This window comes from Ochotona curzoniae, unplaced genomic scaffold (genome assembly GCF_017591425.1).
Source record: "Ochotona curzoniae isolate NIBS_2020 unplaced genomic scaffold, NIBS_Ocur_1.0 contig_1071, whole genome shotgun sequence".
NCBI lineage: Eukaryota > Metazoa > Chordata > Mammalia > Lagomorpha > Ochotonidae > Ochotona > Ochotona curzoniae.
In genome coordinates this window covers 2,825,533-2,839,896 of record NW_024464939.1, presented here as the reverse complement: position 1 = coordinate 2,839,896, position 14,364 = coordinate 2,825,533, and the positions used below count along the sequence as shown (strand labels likewise).

At 40.6% G+C, this 14,364-nt stretch overlaps 1 protein-coding gene and 1 pseudogene across 2 annotated transcripts in view; both read right to left on the bottom strand.

The window, feature by feature from the left end:
* The window catches only part of TMEM67 (transmembrane protein 67), a 56,360-nt gene that overhangs the window by 26,901 nt on the left and 15,095 nt on the right, over positions 1–14,364 (bottom strand). The window contains exons 7-16 of one of the 2 annotated variants that reach the window (XM_040993350.1): positions 14,219–14,281; positions 11,865–12,019; positions 11,632–11,740; positions 10,864–10,950; positions 10,519–10,584; positions 7,517–7,673; positions 6,832–6,955; positions 4,752–4,857; positions 435–491; positions 243–341 (exon numbers count right to left, since the gene is read on the bottom strand). In XM_040993350.1, coding sequence (XP_040849284.1) covers positions 243–341; positions 435–491; positions 4,752–4,857; positions 6,832–6,955; positions 7,517–7,673; positions 10,519–10,584; positions 10,864–10,950; positions 11,632–11,740; positions 11,865–12,019; positions 14,219–14,281 — 1,023 coding nt within the window. The remainder of the gene's footprint in view (positions 1–242; positions 342–434; positions 492–4,751; positions 4,858–6,831; positions 6,956–7,516; positions 7,674–10,518; positions 10,585–10,863; positions 10,951–11,631; positions 11,741–11,864; positions 12,020–14,218; positions 14,282–14,364) is intronic. The other variant, XM_040993358.1, reaches the window with a different exon arrangement.
* LOC121164964 lies at positions 839–1,314 on the bottom strand (annotated as a pseudogene).

Here is a 14,364-nt window from a genome sequence, read left to right as displayed (position 1 = left end):
GCTTTATCCACTAGGCCACAACACTGGCCCCAGAATCAGTTCTCTAAAAGGTCAGTTGGGTGAAAGAGATTTTCTCTGTATCTAATTCTGCTTTTCAAATAAAAAAAAAAAAATGAAATCTTTTCTTTCCAAAAAATTCTACTGGCTGTAAAAAAAAATGGTACTTCTGTATAGTTCTCTTTGATTAGTATGTATTTTCTATGAACTTTCTGAGGATACCTTAGGCACTTAGACCATCATACCTGTAAGTCAATCATGGGACTACCAATGCGTCTCTTCCATCCTGCTGTCTTCAAAAGAGATGCCAGAACAGCCAGTCCACCCAACACACCCAGGGCAATCTACAAAACAGAAATCACATTTTATAACTGATGTTAACCTTTCTATTAAAAATATACTTGTAAATATTTTGAGTTTGAGTTTCAATAACTCACATCTGTTTGGACATGTGCTTCTCCTTGATTCATTTCATATGTGACTGAGAAAGAAACCTGGTATTAAAAACAAAACAAATTAGCCATACTAAAATTATATATACCACAGCTCATTTTATTATATATAATATAAAAAAACAAGTATAGCTGGGTTGTATCATAAATGCCTTATCATTTCTCAGAATCACTAGATTTGACTCTTGCTTACATATAACAGAGATGTGCTGTTAAGAATTATTTGTGCTACTTTAAATATCTTTTGTGAACATACATTAAAGGAGGAAAGTTCATTTGGAGGTAAATTAGGCTCATTAACAGTAGTTACACTCAAACTAATGTTTCATTTTCTATAACTCAGGATTGGTTATCAAGAATTTGGCAACTGGATAAACAAGCACATTTTTTTTTTTTTGAGGAGGTGCCAACACAATGGCTAACCTTTATTGGAAGAAGAAACTTTACAGCGCATTTTGATTCAGTGAGTGCAGGGACTCAGTGGGCCAGCTGGTGAGGCACCAGCTTATAGTGGGTTCCATAGCTAGGGCATCGCTGGGCCTCACCTATGTGCAGCCAGGACCAGATGACAGCACTGTTGTCCTCTTCACAAATGCAGCCCACTATCTGCTTGTTGGTGATGGAAGGGACTAAATTAGGGTCTTCCTTGGTGCCAGAAGCTGCCTTTGGGGTAACAAGTTGTAGGGGTTCAGGCCCTTCCATGCAGCCATCATGATCTCCCGCTCTAGCCCGGTGGCCTGCTCCTCAGCGGTCAGGACACCACCTCCAGAAGCCATGGAGCGTACGGCAGCTGCCCCATGGAGTGCACGGGCCCTCAGGGCCTGGGCAGCGAGCACCCCAGCTCCCCAAGTAACCTTGAAGCCATCACCTGCGACAGACAGTGCCACTTACGCAAAGAACCAAACAAGCACATTCTAAGGTGCCAGATTAGTCACAAACTTGAACAAGAATCAGAGGGATAACATCAAATGGAGACAAAGAAAGGAAACATCGGGACTATGAGAGCAAGGAGAGGCAAAATACCTAAATTTAACCTGAGCCACAGGATAGGGAGTTTCTAGAAACAGGAGGTCTCTAGTACAGTGCCAAGTGCTGCATAAATGTCAATTACAGGAAAAACCATGGGTCCTGTATTGTGGCACAGCACATCAAGTCACCAGCTGAGAGGCCTGGCATCCCATATCAGCACTGGTTCAAGTCCTGGCTGCTCTGCTTCTGATGCATCCCCCTGCTACTGTGTGTGGGGAAGCACTGAAGGAACGGATGGCCCAAGTAGTTGGATACCTGCCTCCCACATGGGAGATCTGATGGAATTCTAGGCTCCCGGCTTCAGCCTAGTTCAGCCATAGCCAGTGAGACATTGGGGAGTGAACCGGCATATGAAAGATCTCTCTTTATCTCTATCTCTCCTTGTCTCTATGACTCTGTATTTCAAAAAGTAATTTTTTTTTCTAAAAATGAAGCCATTGAGCCCAGCACAGTAGCCTAGCGGCAAAAGACCTTGCCTTGCAAGCACAAGGATTCCATATGGGTATGTTCATGTCCTGGCTGCTCCACTTCCCATCTAGCTCCCTATTAGTGGCCTGGGAAAGCAGACAAGGAGCCCAAAGCCCTGGGAGTCTGCACCCATATGACAGACCTGGAATAAGCTCCTGGCTTTGGATTGACTCAGCTCCTGCCATTTTAGCCACTTGGGGAATGAACTAGCAAGTGGAAGATCTTTTTGTCTCTCCTTTCTATAAATCTGACCTTCTAATAAAAATTTAAAAATAAATCTTAACGAAAACTGTAGCCAGTATAGGTGGGATTCATTGCTGTCTGTCTTAAAGAGGTTTTGAAGAAATAAAATGGCAAGAGCCAGACGGAAAACACCCAAGGAGAGTAACTGATTAGCTACAAATGAAAGCAATCTGATGACAAGCTGAGGAGCTGAGAGAATTGAGGAAAGATATTACTGCTTGGTAAGTTCTTGTAACTTTGTAATATGAAGCAACCTGAGATTTTTTAAATTAAGATTTACTTACTTAAAAGGTATAATTAGAGAGGAATCCTCATGGGCACAATAGTGTAGTAATTAAAGTCCTCACTTTGCACGCCCAGGACCCCATATGGGCGCCGGTTCTAATCCCGACGGCCCTGCTTCCCATCCCGCTCCCTGCTTGTGGCCTGGGAAAGCAGTGGAGGACAGCCCAAAGTCTTGGGACCCTGCACCCGTGTGGGAGACCCAGAAGAACTCCTGGCTCCTGGTTTCGGATTGGCTCAGCTCCAGCCGTTGCAGCCACTTGGGGAGCGAAACATTGGATGGAAAATCTTCCTCTCTGTCTTTTCTCCTCTCTGTATATCATCCTTTCCAATTAAAATAGACAAATCTTAACAAAAAAAATAAAAAGAAAGGAAGAAATCCTCCACCCCCTGGTCCACTCCCATGTAGCTTCGATGGCCAGGGCTAAGCCAGGTAGCAGTCAGGAAACTGGAACTCCCCCCAAATCTCCCACATGGCTGGAGGGGACTTGGACCTAGGCCATCCTCTGCTGCTTTCCTAGGTCCTTCAGCAGAGAACTGGATCAGAAGTAGATGAGCAAGGACTTGAACCAGTGCTTACATGAAACACCAGAACGGCATGCGGTGGTTTAAGCAGCCAGCTGTATCACAATGCTGGCCCTCTCCTGTGATTTTTTTTTTATAGGTAAAAGAAAGGAACTAGCAAAAACAAAGGGTGAGGAGAGGAATGCTGGGGAAAGCACTGCAAGTACTCACAGATGATTAGATTAAAAGATGAGGGAACCTTGTTTCCCAGGAAAAGTAACAAGTAATGAGACTCTGAAGTGTTACAAAGAAAATCAGGAGAATTCCTTATATTAAGTTACCCTGATCTGTCTACCAAACTAGAAAACCAAGTTATTTGCTGTGGATGAGAGCAAAATTGCTGTAGAACTGTTTTTTAAGAGTTAGTTACTGCAGGGCCCGGCGCGGTGGCGCAGTGGTTAAGGTCCTCGCCTTGCACGCCCGGGATCCCATATGGGCGCCGGTTCTATCCCGGCAGCCCCGCTTGGATCCCATATGGGTGCAGGCAGCCCCGCTTCCCTTCCAGCTCCCTGCCTGTGGCCTGGGAAAGCAGTCGAGGACGGCCCAAAGCTTTGGGACCCTGCACTCGCGTAGGAGACCTGGAAGAGGCTCCTGGCTTTGGATTGGCATAGTATCGGCCATTGTGCTCACTTGGGGAGTGAATCATCGGACGGAAGATCTTCCTCTCTGCCTCTCCTCTCTGTATATCCACCTTTCCAATAAAAAAAATAATAAAAATAAATCTTTAAAAAAATTAAAAATTAAAAAAAAAGTTAGTTACTGCAGAATAACAGAGACAGGAATGGCCAGAGAGACAGATTTCCCATGGATGCCTCACTCCCTGAGTGCCTACAATAGGTGGCGATCAAGATGAAGCCAGGAGCCAGCAGCTAGGAACTCTACAACTTCCACATGGTTAACACAAACCCACATACTTGCTCCATTATTCACTTCCTTTCAGACCGCACAGCACAAAGCTGGGATGGAAGTGAGGAGCAGCAGGAACCAGATCCTAGACACGTTGCAGTAGTCCTAAGAGATGGCAGCTTAACCCACCATGCCACACTGTCCATTGTAAAGTCTGAATTCCTGGACACAGAACTTAAAAAGAAGCGCAGCGTAGAGGAACACAGGCTACGCATCTCAGCACCCCAGAAGGCCCTTAAGAGTGATGGCCAACTCTTGGTAAGCCTTCTACTAAAGAACTTCACTCCTGCTTTTTTAATCTTTAAAATCTTGGGCCCTGCGCGTTGGTATAATGATTAAGGTCCTCGCCTTGCACGCGCTGGGATCCCATATGGGCACCGGTTCTAGACCCGATGGCCCTGCTTCCCATCCAGCTCCCTGCTCGTGGCCTGGGAAAGCAGTCAAGGACGGCCCAAGGCCTTGGGACTCTGCACCCGCATGGGAGACTTGGAGGAGCTCCTGGCTCCTGGCTTTGGACTGGCTCAGCTCCAGCCGTTGTGGCCGCTTGAGGAGTAAATGATCGGACAGAAGATCTTCCTCTCTGTCTTTCCTCCTCTCTGTATATCTCCCTTTCAAATAAAAGTAAATAAATCTTTAAAAAAATATTAAAATCTCTAATAAATGACCTCTTTCCAGCATTAATTAAAAAAAAGTTAAGCACGGATGATGAAGAATTTCTTAAAAACAGACTGTCTTTTGGCAGTAAACTGTGTAAATATAAATAATTTGTATACTTATAGGTATAAAGACAGTGGCTGGTAAAGAACTCACCTTCACAGACTGGCTGTTGGCGTCTTTGGTGTCGATGTCCCTGTACGCAATGGTGATTAAGGGAGGGTAGATGTTTCCATTCTTTGTATTGGGTACAAGGTTGATGCTATTTAGAGAAAAATGTTTACAAATATAGTTATAAATGTATCAAGGTTCTTAGGTATACATTTTTTTGCAGTAATTTAAGACTTTCTTTTTTTAATGTTTTATTTTTGTTATTATTTCCCACGATACAGTTTTATAGATATAGAGATTCCTCCCCTTCCCTCTCCTTTCATCCTCCCCGTTTTCTTCCCCCACCATTTTCTCTCATATTATCACAGTGGTTTAGCACTTTGGTAATAGTTACAAGTTTAACCTTCTACTATTTAAATACATCAAGGTAATTATAATTGCTAATTTCTTTTTTAATTTAACATAGATTATCTTGATGATCTCAGAACCAAACAGTTATTATGAACTAGGGAGAAGGCCAAATATAAATTAATGGTAGTACTACAAGTTAACCTTAGCTGGTAAAAATGTAATATTCAAACACCTTCTGAGACAAATTAGAAACTTTTTAATTCAAGTCTTATGAAGCTTACAAGTAAAGCCACTGAACCGTTATGAATTACCTCTGAGAAAGATGCAGGAAAAGCTCTATATAATGGCTAACGAAAGATAAAGAACTTCCTTATTTTTTAAGAGAAAGATGAATTCCTTTAAAAATGTGTTAGATCTAGAATGTTTACGAAAGAGAGTGGGGGACATTTTCCCAAGTTCAGTGCCTTAGCATTGTACAGTTTATACACTTAAAAGGGGAAGTATCAATTAATTAGAGGACAGCATGACTTCATTAAGGAAAAAATAAAGCCTAAATAGTTCCAATTTTATTTCTATTAGTGATACTACATTGGCATCTTGAAAAAATGCTAAAAATGCAGTACATTTGGATATCAGCAAGACAAATGACCAAGCTTCCCTACTGTCTAACTTGTGAGACTATTCGGTGAATTAAAACGAAATAGCAGTGGAAAAAACTGTGTGTACATGCAATGCTTTAAAATGCCAACGTTGGGGCCACGGCAATGGCTCAAATAGCTCATCCTGTGTCTGCAAGCACTAATATCCCACATGGGCACCTATTCATGTCCTGGCTGCTCCACTTCCCATCCAGCTCCGGGCTTGCGGCCTGGGAAACCAGCAGGATATCACCCAAAGCTTTGGAACCCTGCACCCACATGGAAGGCCCAGAGGAGGTTAACAGTTCCTGGCTTCAGATTGACTCAGGTCTGACTCTTGCGGCCATTTGGGGAGTGAACCAACAGATGACACACTCTCTCTGCTTCTCCTCCTCTCTGTAAAACCTACTTTTCCAATAAAAATGAATAAATCTTTAAAATCTAATGCACATCACAAAATACCAGAGTGAAGTCAGTTAAGATCTTAGAGATGAATAAAATACACAGAAATACAAGCTGCATGGCATCACTCTGTGGTAGTGTCGTATTCCGCGTATCCTAGGAAGACGGAGGTCTTGATCTCTGGGTCAGCCTACAACAGCCATTACAGGAAATGAGGATGCGGAGGTGGACCTAGTCACAGTTACCTCGCAGGCTGCTTCCAAAATGCCCACAGCAGCTCACTGCTATCCTCCTCCACCACATTTCTTAATCCTAATTCAACAGGGAGAATCCTTCATTTTTTTTTTAAGATTTATTTATTTATTTTTATTGAAAAAGTTGGATTTACAGAGAGAAAGAGACACTGCTTTCCCAGGCCACAATCAGGGAGCTGGATGGGAAGTGGAGCCTCCGGGAAAGGATTAAAACCAACACCCACACAGGATCCTGGCATGTTCAAGGCAAGGACTAGGCTACCACACAGGGCCCCCAAGGATGAATTCTCAACATACTTCTTAGACTCTTCAGATAAAAATCCCTCTCCTTACTCCTCAATTTTGTTGATTTATATCAATCTACACAGTTATCTCAAAAGTCTTACATAAATTATTCTCACATGACAATTAGTAAACACTTGCTTTGAAACATTTGCCCAAATATTTTTAGTCTCATTTACTCATTAGCCAATCGTTTACCTCAGTGATATCTGAGTAGCAATTCGAACGACTCTTGGTAGACTGCCCAAGTCATTTTCTCGTCCACTTACTGCATCCACTAAGAAAATGCGTCGTGTCAGAAGCCACTTGCCAGAATTACTGTCTTTTGTTATTAAAAAAGAATGGAGTTAAAAGAATTCAAATTGTACATATGCCTTTTAAAAAGATAGCTGAACAAATAAAAACCAAGTTACAATTTTGTTTAGATAAGATCATTGCAAAGAGCTGGGCCTCTAAGACATTCCTGGAAATGGCCATCTACAACTCATCTGAATGTTTGCTCATTGAAGTATTCAATCCATTTGGAAGGATTTTACTTGCAAATTATCTTTAAAATGTGCTTTTAAAACGTAAATAACAGCAGCAAAATTAATTTCTCTGAAAAGATGATCATGAATAAGCTAAAAGTCCTTATTTGCAGCTCTAATGATTTTTCTCTGGCTATAGTCTTAGCAATACTTCTGAATAATATTCCTGAAAATCTAATTGTAAAAAAGAGTCTAAAACACAATTTTATTGTTTTCAACATACTGTATAATCCTTATAGTTGCAGAGAGTCCATGACTATGACCTTTTTTACAAGCAGTGACTTTGATTTATCATGTTGGTTATCTTACTGATTGCTTTCAGCTAAGAGAAAGAATGCTATGTCTGCAGGTCTCACCTTGGTTCACAAACATTTTATTGTGCTGGAGATTCAGATTTAACACAGGCACAGCCCAGATATGCTGCTGCTGATTGTCATCACTATATTCAAGGTATACATCATAAAATATAGGAGTGGGAAAGTCATTCAAGATTTTAGAGATAGGGATCTCACACTGGAAAACAAAATTAAAAATTAAAAAGTCACCAGCAAAAGTTTCAAACCACAGTTATTACCTTTTATAAGAGCAGGGTTTTTTTTTTTTCAGTTTTGCAAAATATAAAGTCTCCAAACTCTCTTGTTTATGTGTGCTTTCACATGTCTTCTGAACACAAATACTATGCATTTGGTTCTTCTCGAGGGCCAAAAAAACTAACAGCAAAGAAATACCACTGTGTTCTTGACCTACAGCTCAGATGGAGAAGTATGCCTTTATTTTCAAATTTTCACTTATTAATTTTCGTTTTATTTGAAAGGCAGAATGACACAGATAAAGGCATCTTTCAACCACTGGTTCAGTTGCAAATGCCTACATGAGCTGGGCTGAGCAGAAAGCAACAAGCAGGAACCTCAGCCAGGTTTGCCATGTGGGTGTCAGGATTGCATCTGCTGTCTGCAGGGTGAGCATGAACAGGAAGCTGGATGGGAAGCAGAGCCAGAACATGGATACGGGATGCAGGTGACCCAGGCAGTGTCGTCACTACTGCATCAGATGACTGTCCCATTTTCTAAACTAAGCACATATCACTGAAAAGGTTTAAAAACCTTTGCTCAACGGGATGTGGTCTCAGTTTTTTCTCATGACGTGTAATGACATCTACGATCTGGCTCCCCTAACAGAACCAACTTCCTGCTCACAGCTCCCTGCAGGTGTGTGGTCAACATTCACTAATTCACGAGCAGGTGCTCAATATGTGATTTCTTCTATGCCTGCCTAATGTTGCAAATGCGGTTTCTGCCCAACATTCTTCCCCCTCAAAGAAGAAGTCAAAGTGCCACTCACTCTGTAAAGCTTTCCTGTGTTTTCCAGGAACTGGTACATATACACAACTACAGAACAACAATGATCACGTTCTTTGTAACTCTCCATCTATATGACAATTTCGCTGTCTAGAGAGTGAACTACTTAAAAGTTTTAGCCAAGTTGGCTTAAGTTATCACAGTTTTTAAACTGAATAGACCACTGACTTTCCTGAATAAGACTGAGTAAACTACCTACTATTCCCATTACTTTATCATCTGTGAAACCTGGATAACATGTCACATTTATTTTGTGCATCAAACACGATAACAATAGGAACATGCTGGGTACACAGCAGCAGGTATTTAACAAGTGCTAATTCTTCTGGCCTATTATAAACACAAAATAGCATTTATTTTAAGAAAAACATTAGTAACATATAAATCATTTTGACAACAGAAGTAAATTAACGTTTGTGGGGAAAAAACTTAGAAGATACAAAAAGGAAAAACTAAAAACCATCTCTAACCCCACTATCCAGAGATAATTGCTATTAAAAATGCTTATTTTCAGGCCTGGTGCAATAACCTAGTGGCTAAATCCTTACCTCGTAACCACCGGGATCCCATATAGGCACCCAGTTTGTGTCCCAGATGCTCCACTTCCCATCCAGTTCCTTGCTTGTGGGCTGGGAAAGCAGCTGAGGCCGACCCAAAGCCTTGGGACCCTGCACCCTCATGGGAGACCCAGAGGAAGCTCCTGGCTCCTGGCTTCAGATCAGCTCAGCTTTGGCCATTGCAGCCACTTGGTGAGTGAACCAGTGGATGAAAGATCTTCCTCTCCATTCTCCTACTCTCTGTAAATCTGCTTTTCCAATAAAAATAAATAAATCTTTAAAAAAATGTTTATTTCCTTTCTATCTGTTTTCCATGATGTTATGTTTCATTGTAGTTTTGTTCTATGCTATGTTTACACATTTTATCAAGAAGTATTTCTAAATGTTCAATGACTTATGACATTTAAAATTATTTAATGATTTATTGAATGCCATACTATAATTTTTAAATGGTTATCAGAAGCAGGAATATCAGTACTGGATAAGAGGACAAAAGTGCATATAGACAGAGGAACATATGGAGAGAAAAAGGAGCATTTTTATTTGCCAGGAGGTGGTAGAATAACTCATTTTTTTTAAAGATTTATTTTATTTTTTTTGGAAAGACAGATTTATAGAGAGAAGGAGATACAGAGAGAAAGATCTTCCATTCATTAATTCACTCCCCAAGTGACTGCTGCACCGATCCAAAGCCAGGAGCCAAGAGCTTCCTCTGGGTCTCCCACACAGGTGCAGTGTCCCAAGGCTTTGGGCAGTCCTCCACTGCTTTCCCAGGGCACAGGCTGGAGCTGGATGGGAAGCAGGGCCACTAGAATTAGAACTGGTGCCCATATGAAATTCCGGCGCATGCAAGGCAAAGACCTTAGCTGCTAGGCTGCTGCACCAGGAATAACTTATTTTTATTAGTAAATAATAAATTATTTTATTAGTAAATAAAATAAAGCAAGACTTAACTTCAGTGCTAAATGATCAGAAGTGGCACTGTGTTTTAAAAACCTATAAGCCCAGGGATTAGTGTTGTAGCACAGTGGAATAAGCTATAACTTTTAACTGCAGAATCTCATGAGCACCAGTTCTGCTCAGCTGCTGCAACCATTTGGGGAATAAACCAGTGAGTGAAAGATCTCTATGTCTCTCCCTCCCTCTCTGTAACTCTGCCTTTCAATAAATAATTATAAAAAAATAAAGCAAATATAACCTGTTAGTCCAGAAGTAGATACACATTTGATTAAGAAAACATTCAAGGAAAGTTAAGATAGTCTCTTCATGCTGATTACATTAAAATTTGGGAGCTTAGGTGATAGCAAAAGTATATCAGCAAAATTACTCATTACATTAATATTATTTCCAGTTTCAAAAATTCAAATTTTCTGCCAGTTAGTATTGATGTAAAATCTTAAAAAAAAACAAAGTAAAATATAGACTAAAAAAATTCAAACTCACATTTTGTTGATAAGTTGTTCCAAAAGAATAAGCAGCGTTTAGTCTTGCCTCTGTATCTGGACAAAGCTACAACAGAACAATACAATTAATAAGTATCTCTCACAAACCTTTTCTTTGAATACATCAAGAGTTTTCATGCCTTGACAAGATTATATGCTCTACATAACGTTCACTTAATATATCAAGGGTATGAAAAGCTAGGGTAAGGACATCAGTTACATCAATGCGAACTTAAAGCGCAGAAGGAAAGCACTGCAGTGTGTAACTGATCAACCATAATCGTGTCTCTTCCTGCTGTCTTTGCCTCCACAGAAAGCAAGCATTCTTGGGGACACTTGAACTCACCTGTAAAACACCTCCTTCTAAAGACTGCCACTGGAGAAAACGGCCGCTGATATCATAGGAGGCAGCAACAAACTTCAGCTTTGTATTCTGATGAGAGAAAAAGCAAGAATAAAATAATGTCAAATATTTTGAAGGCAGTAAGTAGTCATTATTAAATGAACTACCATAGTTGCCTAACCCTGTTTTTGTTTTCGACTGATCCCTTTTGCTAAAATTTCAATCCCGCTGAATTAATCGAATTGAAGCTGAATTAATCCAATTGTTTCTATGACTAAATGTATATACATGAAAGAACTGAACTGATATTTTGCAGGCAAATGACACTGCAGAAACTACAAGGCAGCATTAGTGATGGGCAATCTTTCAAACTTATGATATCTGGAGGAGGGGGCGGGGAAAGCCCAAAGGCAGGAGGTAGAAATTTCTATCTGCAAAGTGCTAGGAAACAGCACGGAGCCCCGGTTGATCTTGGAGGCACTTCCTGAAAATGTGCAAGTACAGAAGGACACGCTATTTTGCACCTGAGGAGGAAATCCTTCTTCCCAATCCTACCAGCACATCTTGTTGCCATGACCATGTATTTCATCCAGTGATACCTGTGCGCGTGAATCGTTACAGGCTAGCTCCTCTAAGCAGGTGAAACTTATTTAACTCACTAACTAAATTTTGTTAAATGACCTGAAAGACAAAAAATTTTGACTAATAACATTCTTACCTTTAAAGATTATAAATCAAAATGTGGTTCTCTAGAGATACTGTGATTTGTACCTGATTTTTCCCTTTAAAACTGAAGTTTGTAGGAAGAGGCGTGGTCCTGAGAACTTGAGGTGCTAATCCCAGCTGGTCTCCGTAGAACAGCCACGGAAGGTTCTGCCTCCTTCAGACAATTACAATGGCTTTAATACTTGAAGAAATATTTACTGATATTTCTGGAAATAGTTATACTGAATTGTACTTTATGAATCAAAATGGCATTTCATCAGTAAAACTCATTTCCTTACCAAAATGAAATAGAATGAACAGTGCCTAGTGCAGCAGTGTTCTCATAGACAGACTGGAAGAGCCAACATGCATCAAATGTGGCAGGATCACGCGAGTTCATGTTCATTACACACATGTTTCCAAGAGTCTGACAGGAGGTTAGATTGGCATACATCTATGAGACGAAGGCAGAAGAGAAAAGTTACATGTTACATGACCTTCACAGACTGAGCAAATCTGAAACAAAAACTGGGCTTAATTTTAATGTTATTGATTCTCAATCTTCTAAAAAATTTGTTAATACCTTTTCTCTAGATAAAATAGGACTCTTCCCATATGCTAAAGAGAATAATATGTACATAGCAATTATAAAATACAGGCTAAACACAAAGGCAAACCACTAAAAAATTTAAGTAAAAGTTGATAGCATGATAGTTTTAAAACTGCTAAATAAAACAATAAAACACTTGTATTTGAAAGATTGTTTATGTTAGATCTTTTACACACATATCTAATCCACTTTAATCTGCTTATTATGAATCATCAATGAGGTAATTTTTTGGACTTCCCTTTCAATCTTTATTTTAGTTAAGTCAAAAACATTGGAGTGAATGTTTTTACCCCCTCATATTCCAATTGATCAATAAATCCTGTTGGCTTAACAGTGAAAGCAGAACTGGAAACTAAACAATTATCTCATTTCTTGTTGAACATGTATTTATTTGAGTGGCAGAGCATTAGCAAAAGAAAGAGGGGGAAAGGGAGAGGAAGAGAAAGCAGGTTAGGGAGGTGGGGTTGAGAGAGAGAGCACACACACACGCAATCTTCCATCAGCTAGCTCACTCCATTTGGTCTCAACAGCCAGAGCTGGGCCAGGAATTCCATCCAGATGTCCCACATGTTGGCAGGCGTGCCAGCATATGGACTATCCTCAGCTGCCTTCCCATGAGTTAGCTGCATGAAGTCAAATCAGAGGAGGAGGAGCCAGGAGTTGAATCGGTGCTCTAATTAGGATTCCAGAATCCTACTATCCCACAAAGCCAACCTCCCATTTTTCTCATTTCCAGTTTATCTCCTGTCCACCCTCCCACTATGTCCCACTCAGGTTACTGCAATATTCTCCCAAGCATTCCTACATTCTGTCATTGCCCAACACACTCTTTACTCCATGCTCCAGTGAGCCTCTTAAAACACAATGGAAAACTGCTTCTTGTCCTTCTGGCTAAGATCAAGTGTAAAACCCGATGTAAAACAAACAACCCTCCCCCCAAAAAATGTAAGATTATGTTTTTCTTTGTACAAAAATCTTTTCCCTTCAGGTAAATCCTAAGTCTTTTTATTTAATAATTATTATTACATTTCATTATGTGACACAGTTTCATAGGCTCTGGGATTCCCGGAACTCCTTCCCGTGCCCTCCCCCGCCCCCACGGTGGATTCCTCCACTTTGTTGCAATATTACAGTTCAATTCCAGTCAAGATTCTTTCATTGCAGGCATATACCAAGCATAGAGTCCAGCATCTTATTGTCCAATCCTAAGTCTTTACCACAGTAACTGCCTTGCATTCCAGATCTCATTAATCTCACTTCCTCTCCTCTTTCTTCTTTTTTTTTTTTAAAGATTCCAAAGCCAGAAGCCAGGAGCCTCCTCCAGGTCTCCCACACAGAGGCAGGGGTCCTTTGGCTTTGGGCTACCTTCCGTTGCTTTCCCAGGCTATAAGCAGGGAGTTGATGGGAAGTGGGGAAGCTGGAACACGTATCGGTGCTGGCAGGAGGAGGACCAGCGTGTTACACCGCTGCACGGGTCGCTCCTCTCCACTCTCTCTGCTTTGCAGTCTCTGCTCATGCTGTTTTCCATTTACAATACCCTTTCTAGACACTTGCAGGCTTCACTCCCATTTCTTCCAAGCTTGCTCAAATTCCTCTCAGAGATGCCAATCGTAGCATCCCATATAAAACAGTCCTCTCTAATCTCTACTCTTTACCCAGATTCAAGGCCTTGATAGCACTTACCATAACTAGGCATTTAAAAAAGACTAAAACTTGCAGAGCAACCTATTTCTTCTTCTGAAATATTTAACCTGGCCTGAAAATAGGACTTGATGCACAGTAGGCTCTCAATAAACATTTATTAAATGACAGTCACTTTCCCCTACCACTCAATCCCAGCAGAGTAAGTCAGGATACATTCAACTTATATATAGTGAACAACATTTTCTTTATGCAGCCTCTCTCAATCTACTAGAAAGGAAATATTCTTCTTGTAGGAGTGCTTGAGGAGACACATCTAATTAGAGAACAAACTTATTACCTGGGTGAAAGACTATACCACAATTTTTCAAAATAAAGCATTTTTCTTCACATTTTACTCACCCGACATGCAGCTGCTGAAGACTGCAAGTACTTTGCAAACCATTCTGAATTTAAGGAAATGCCCTACAGAGAGACAAATTTTAAGTTTAAACGAAGATTCCCAAACATCACACACCATTAGAAAGATATTAATACATACATTCATG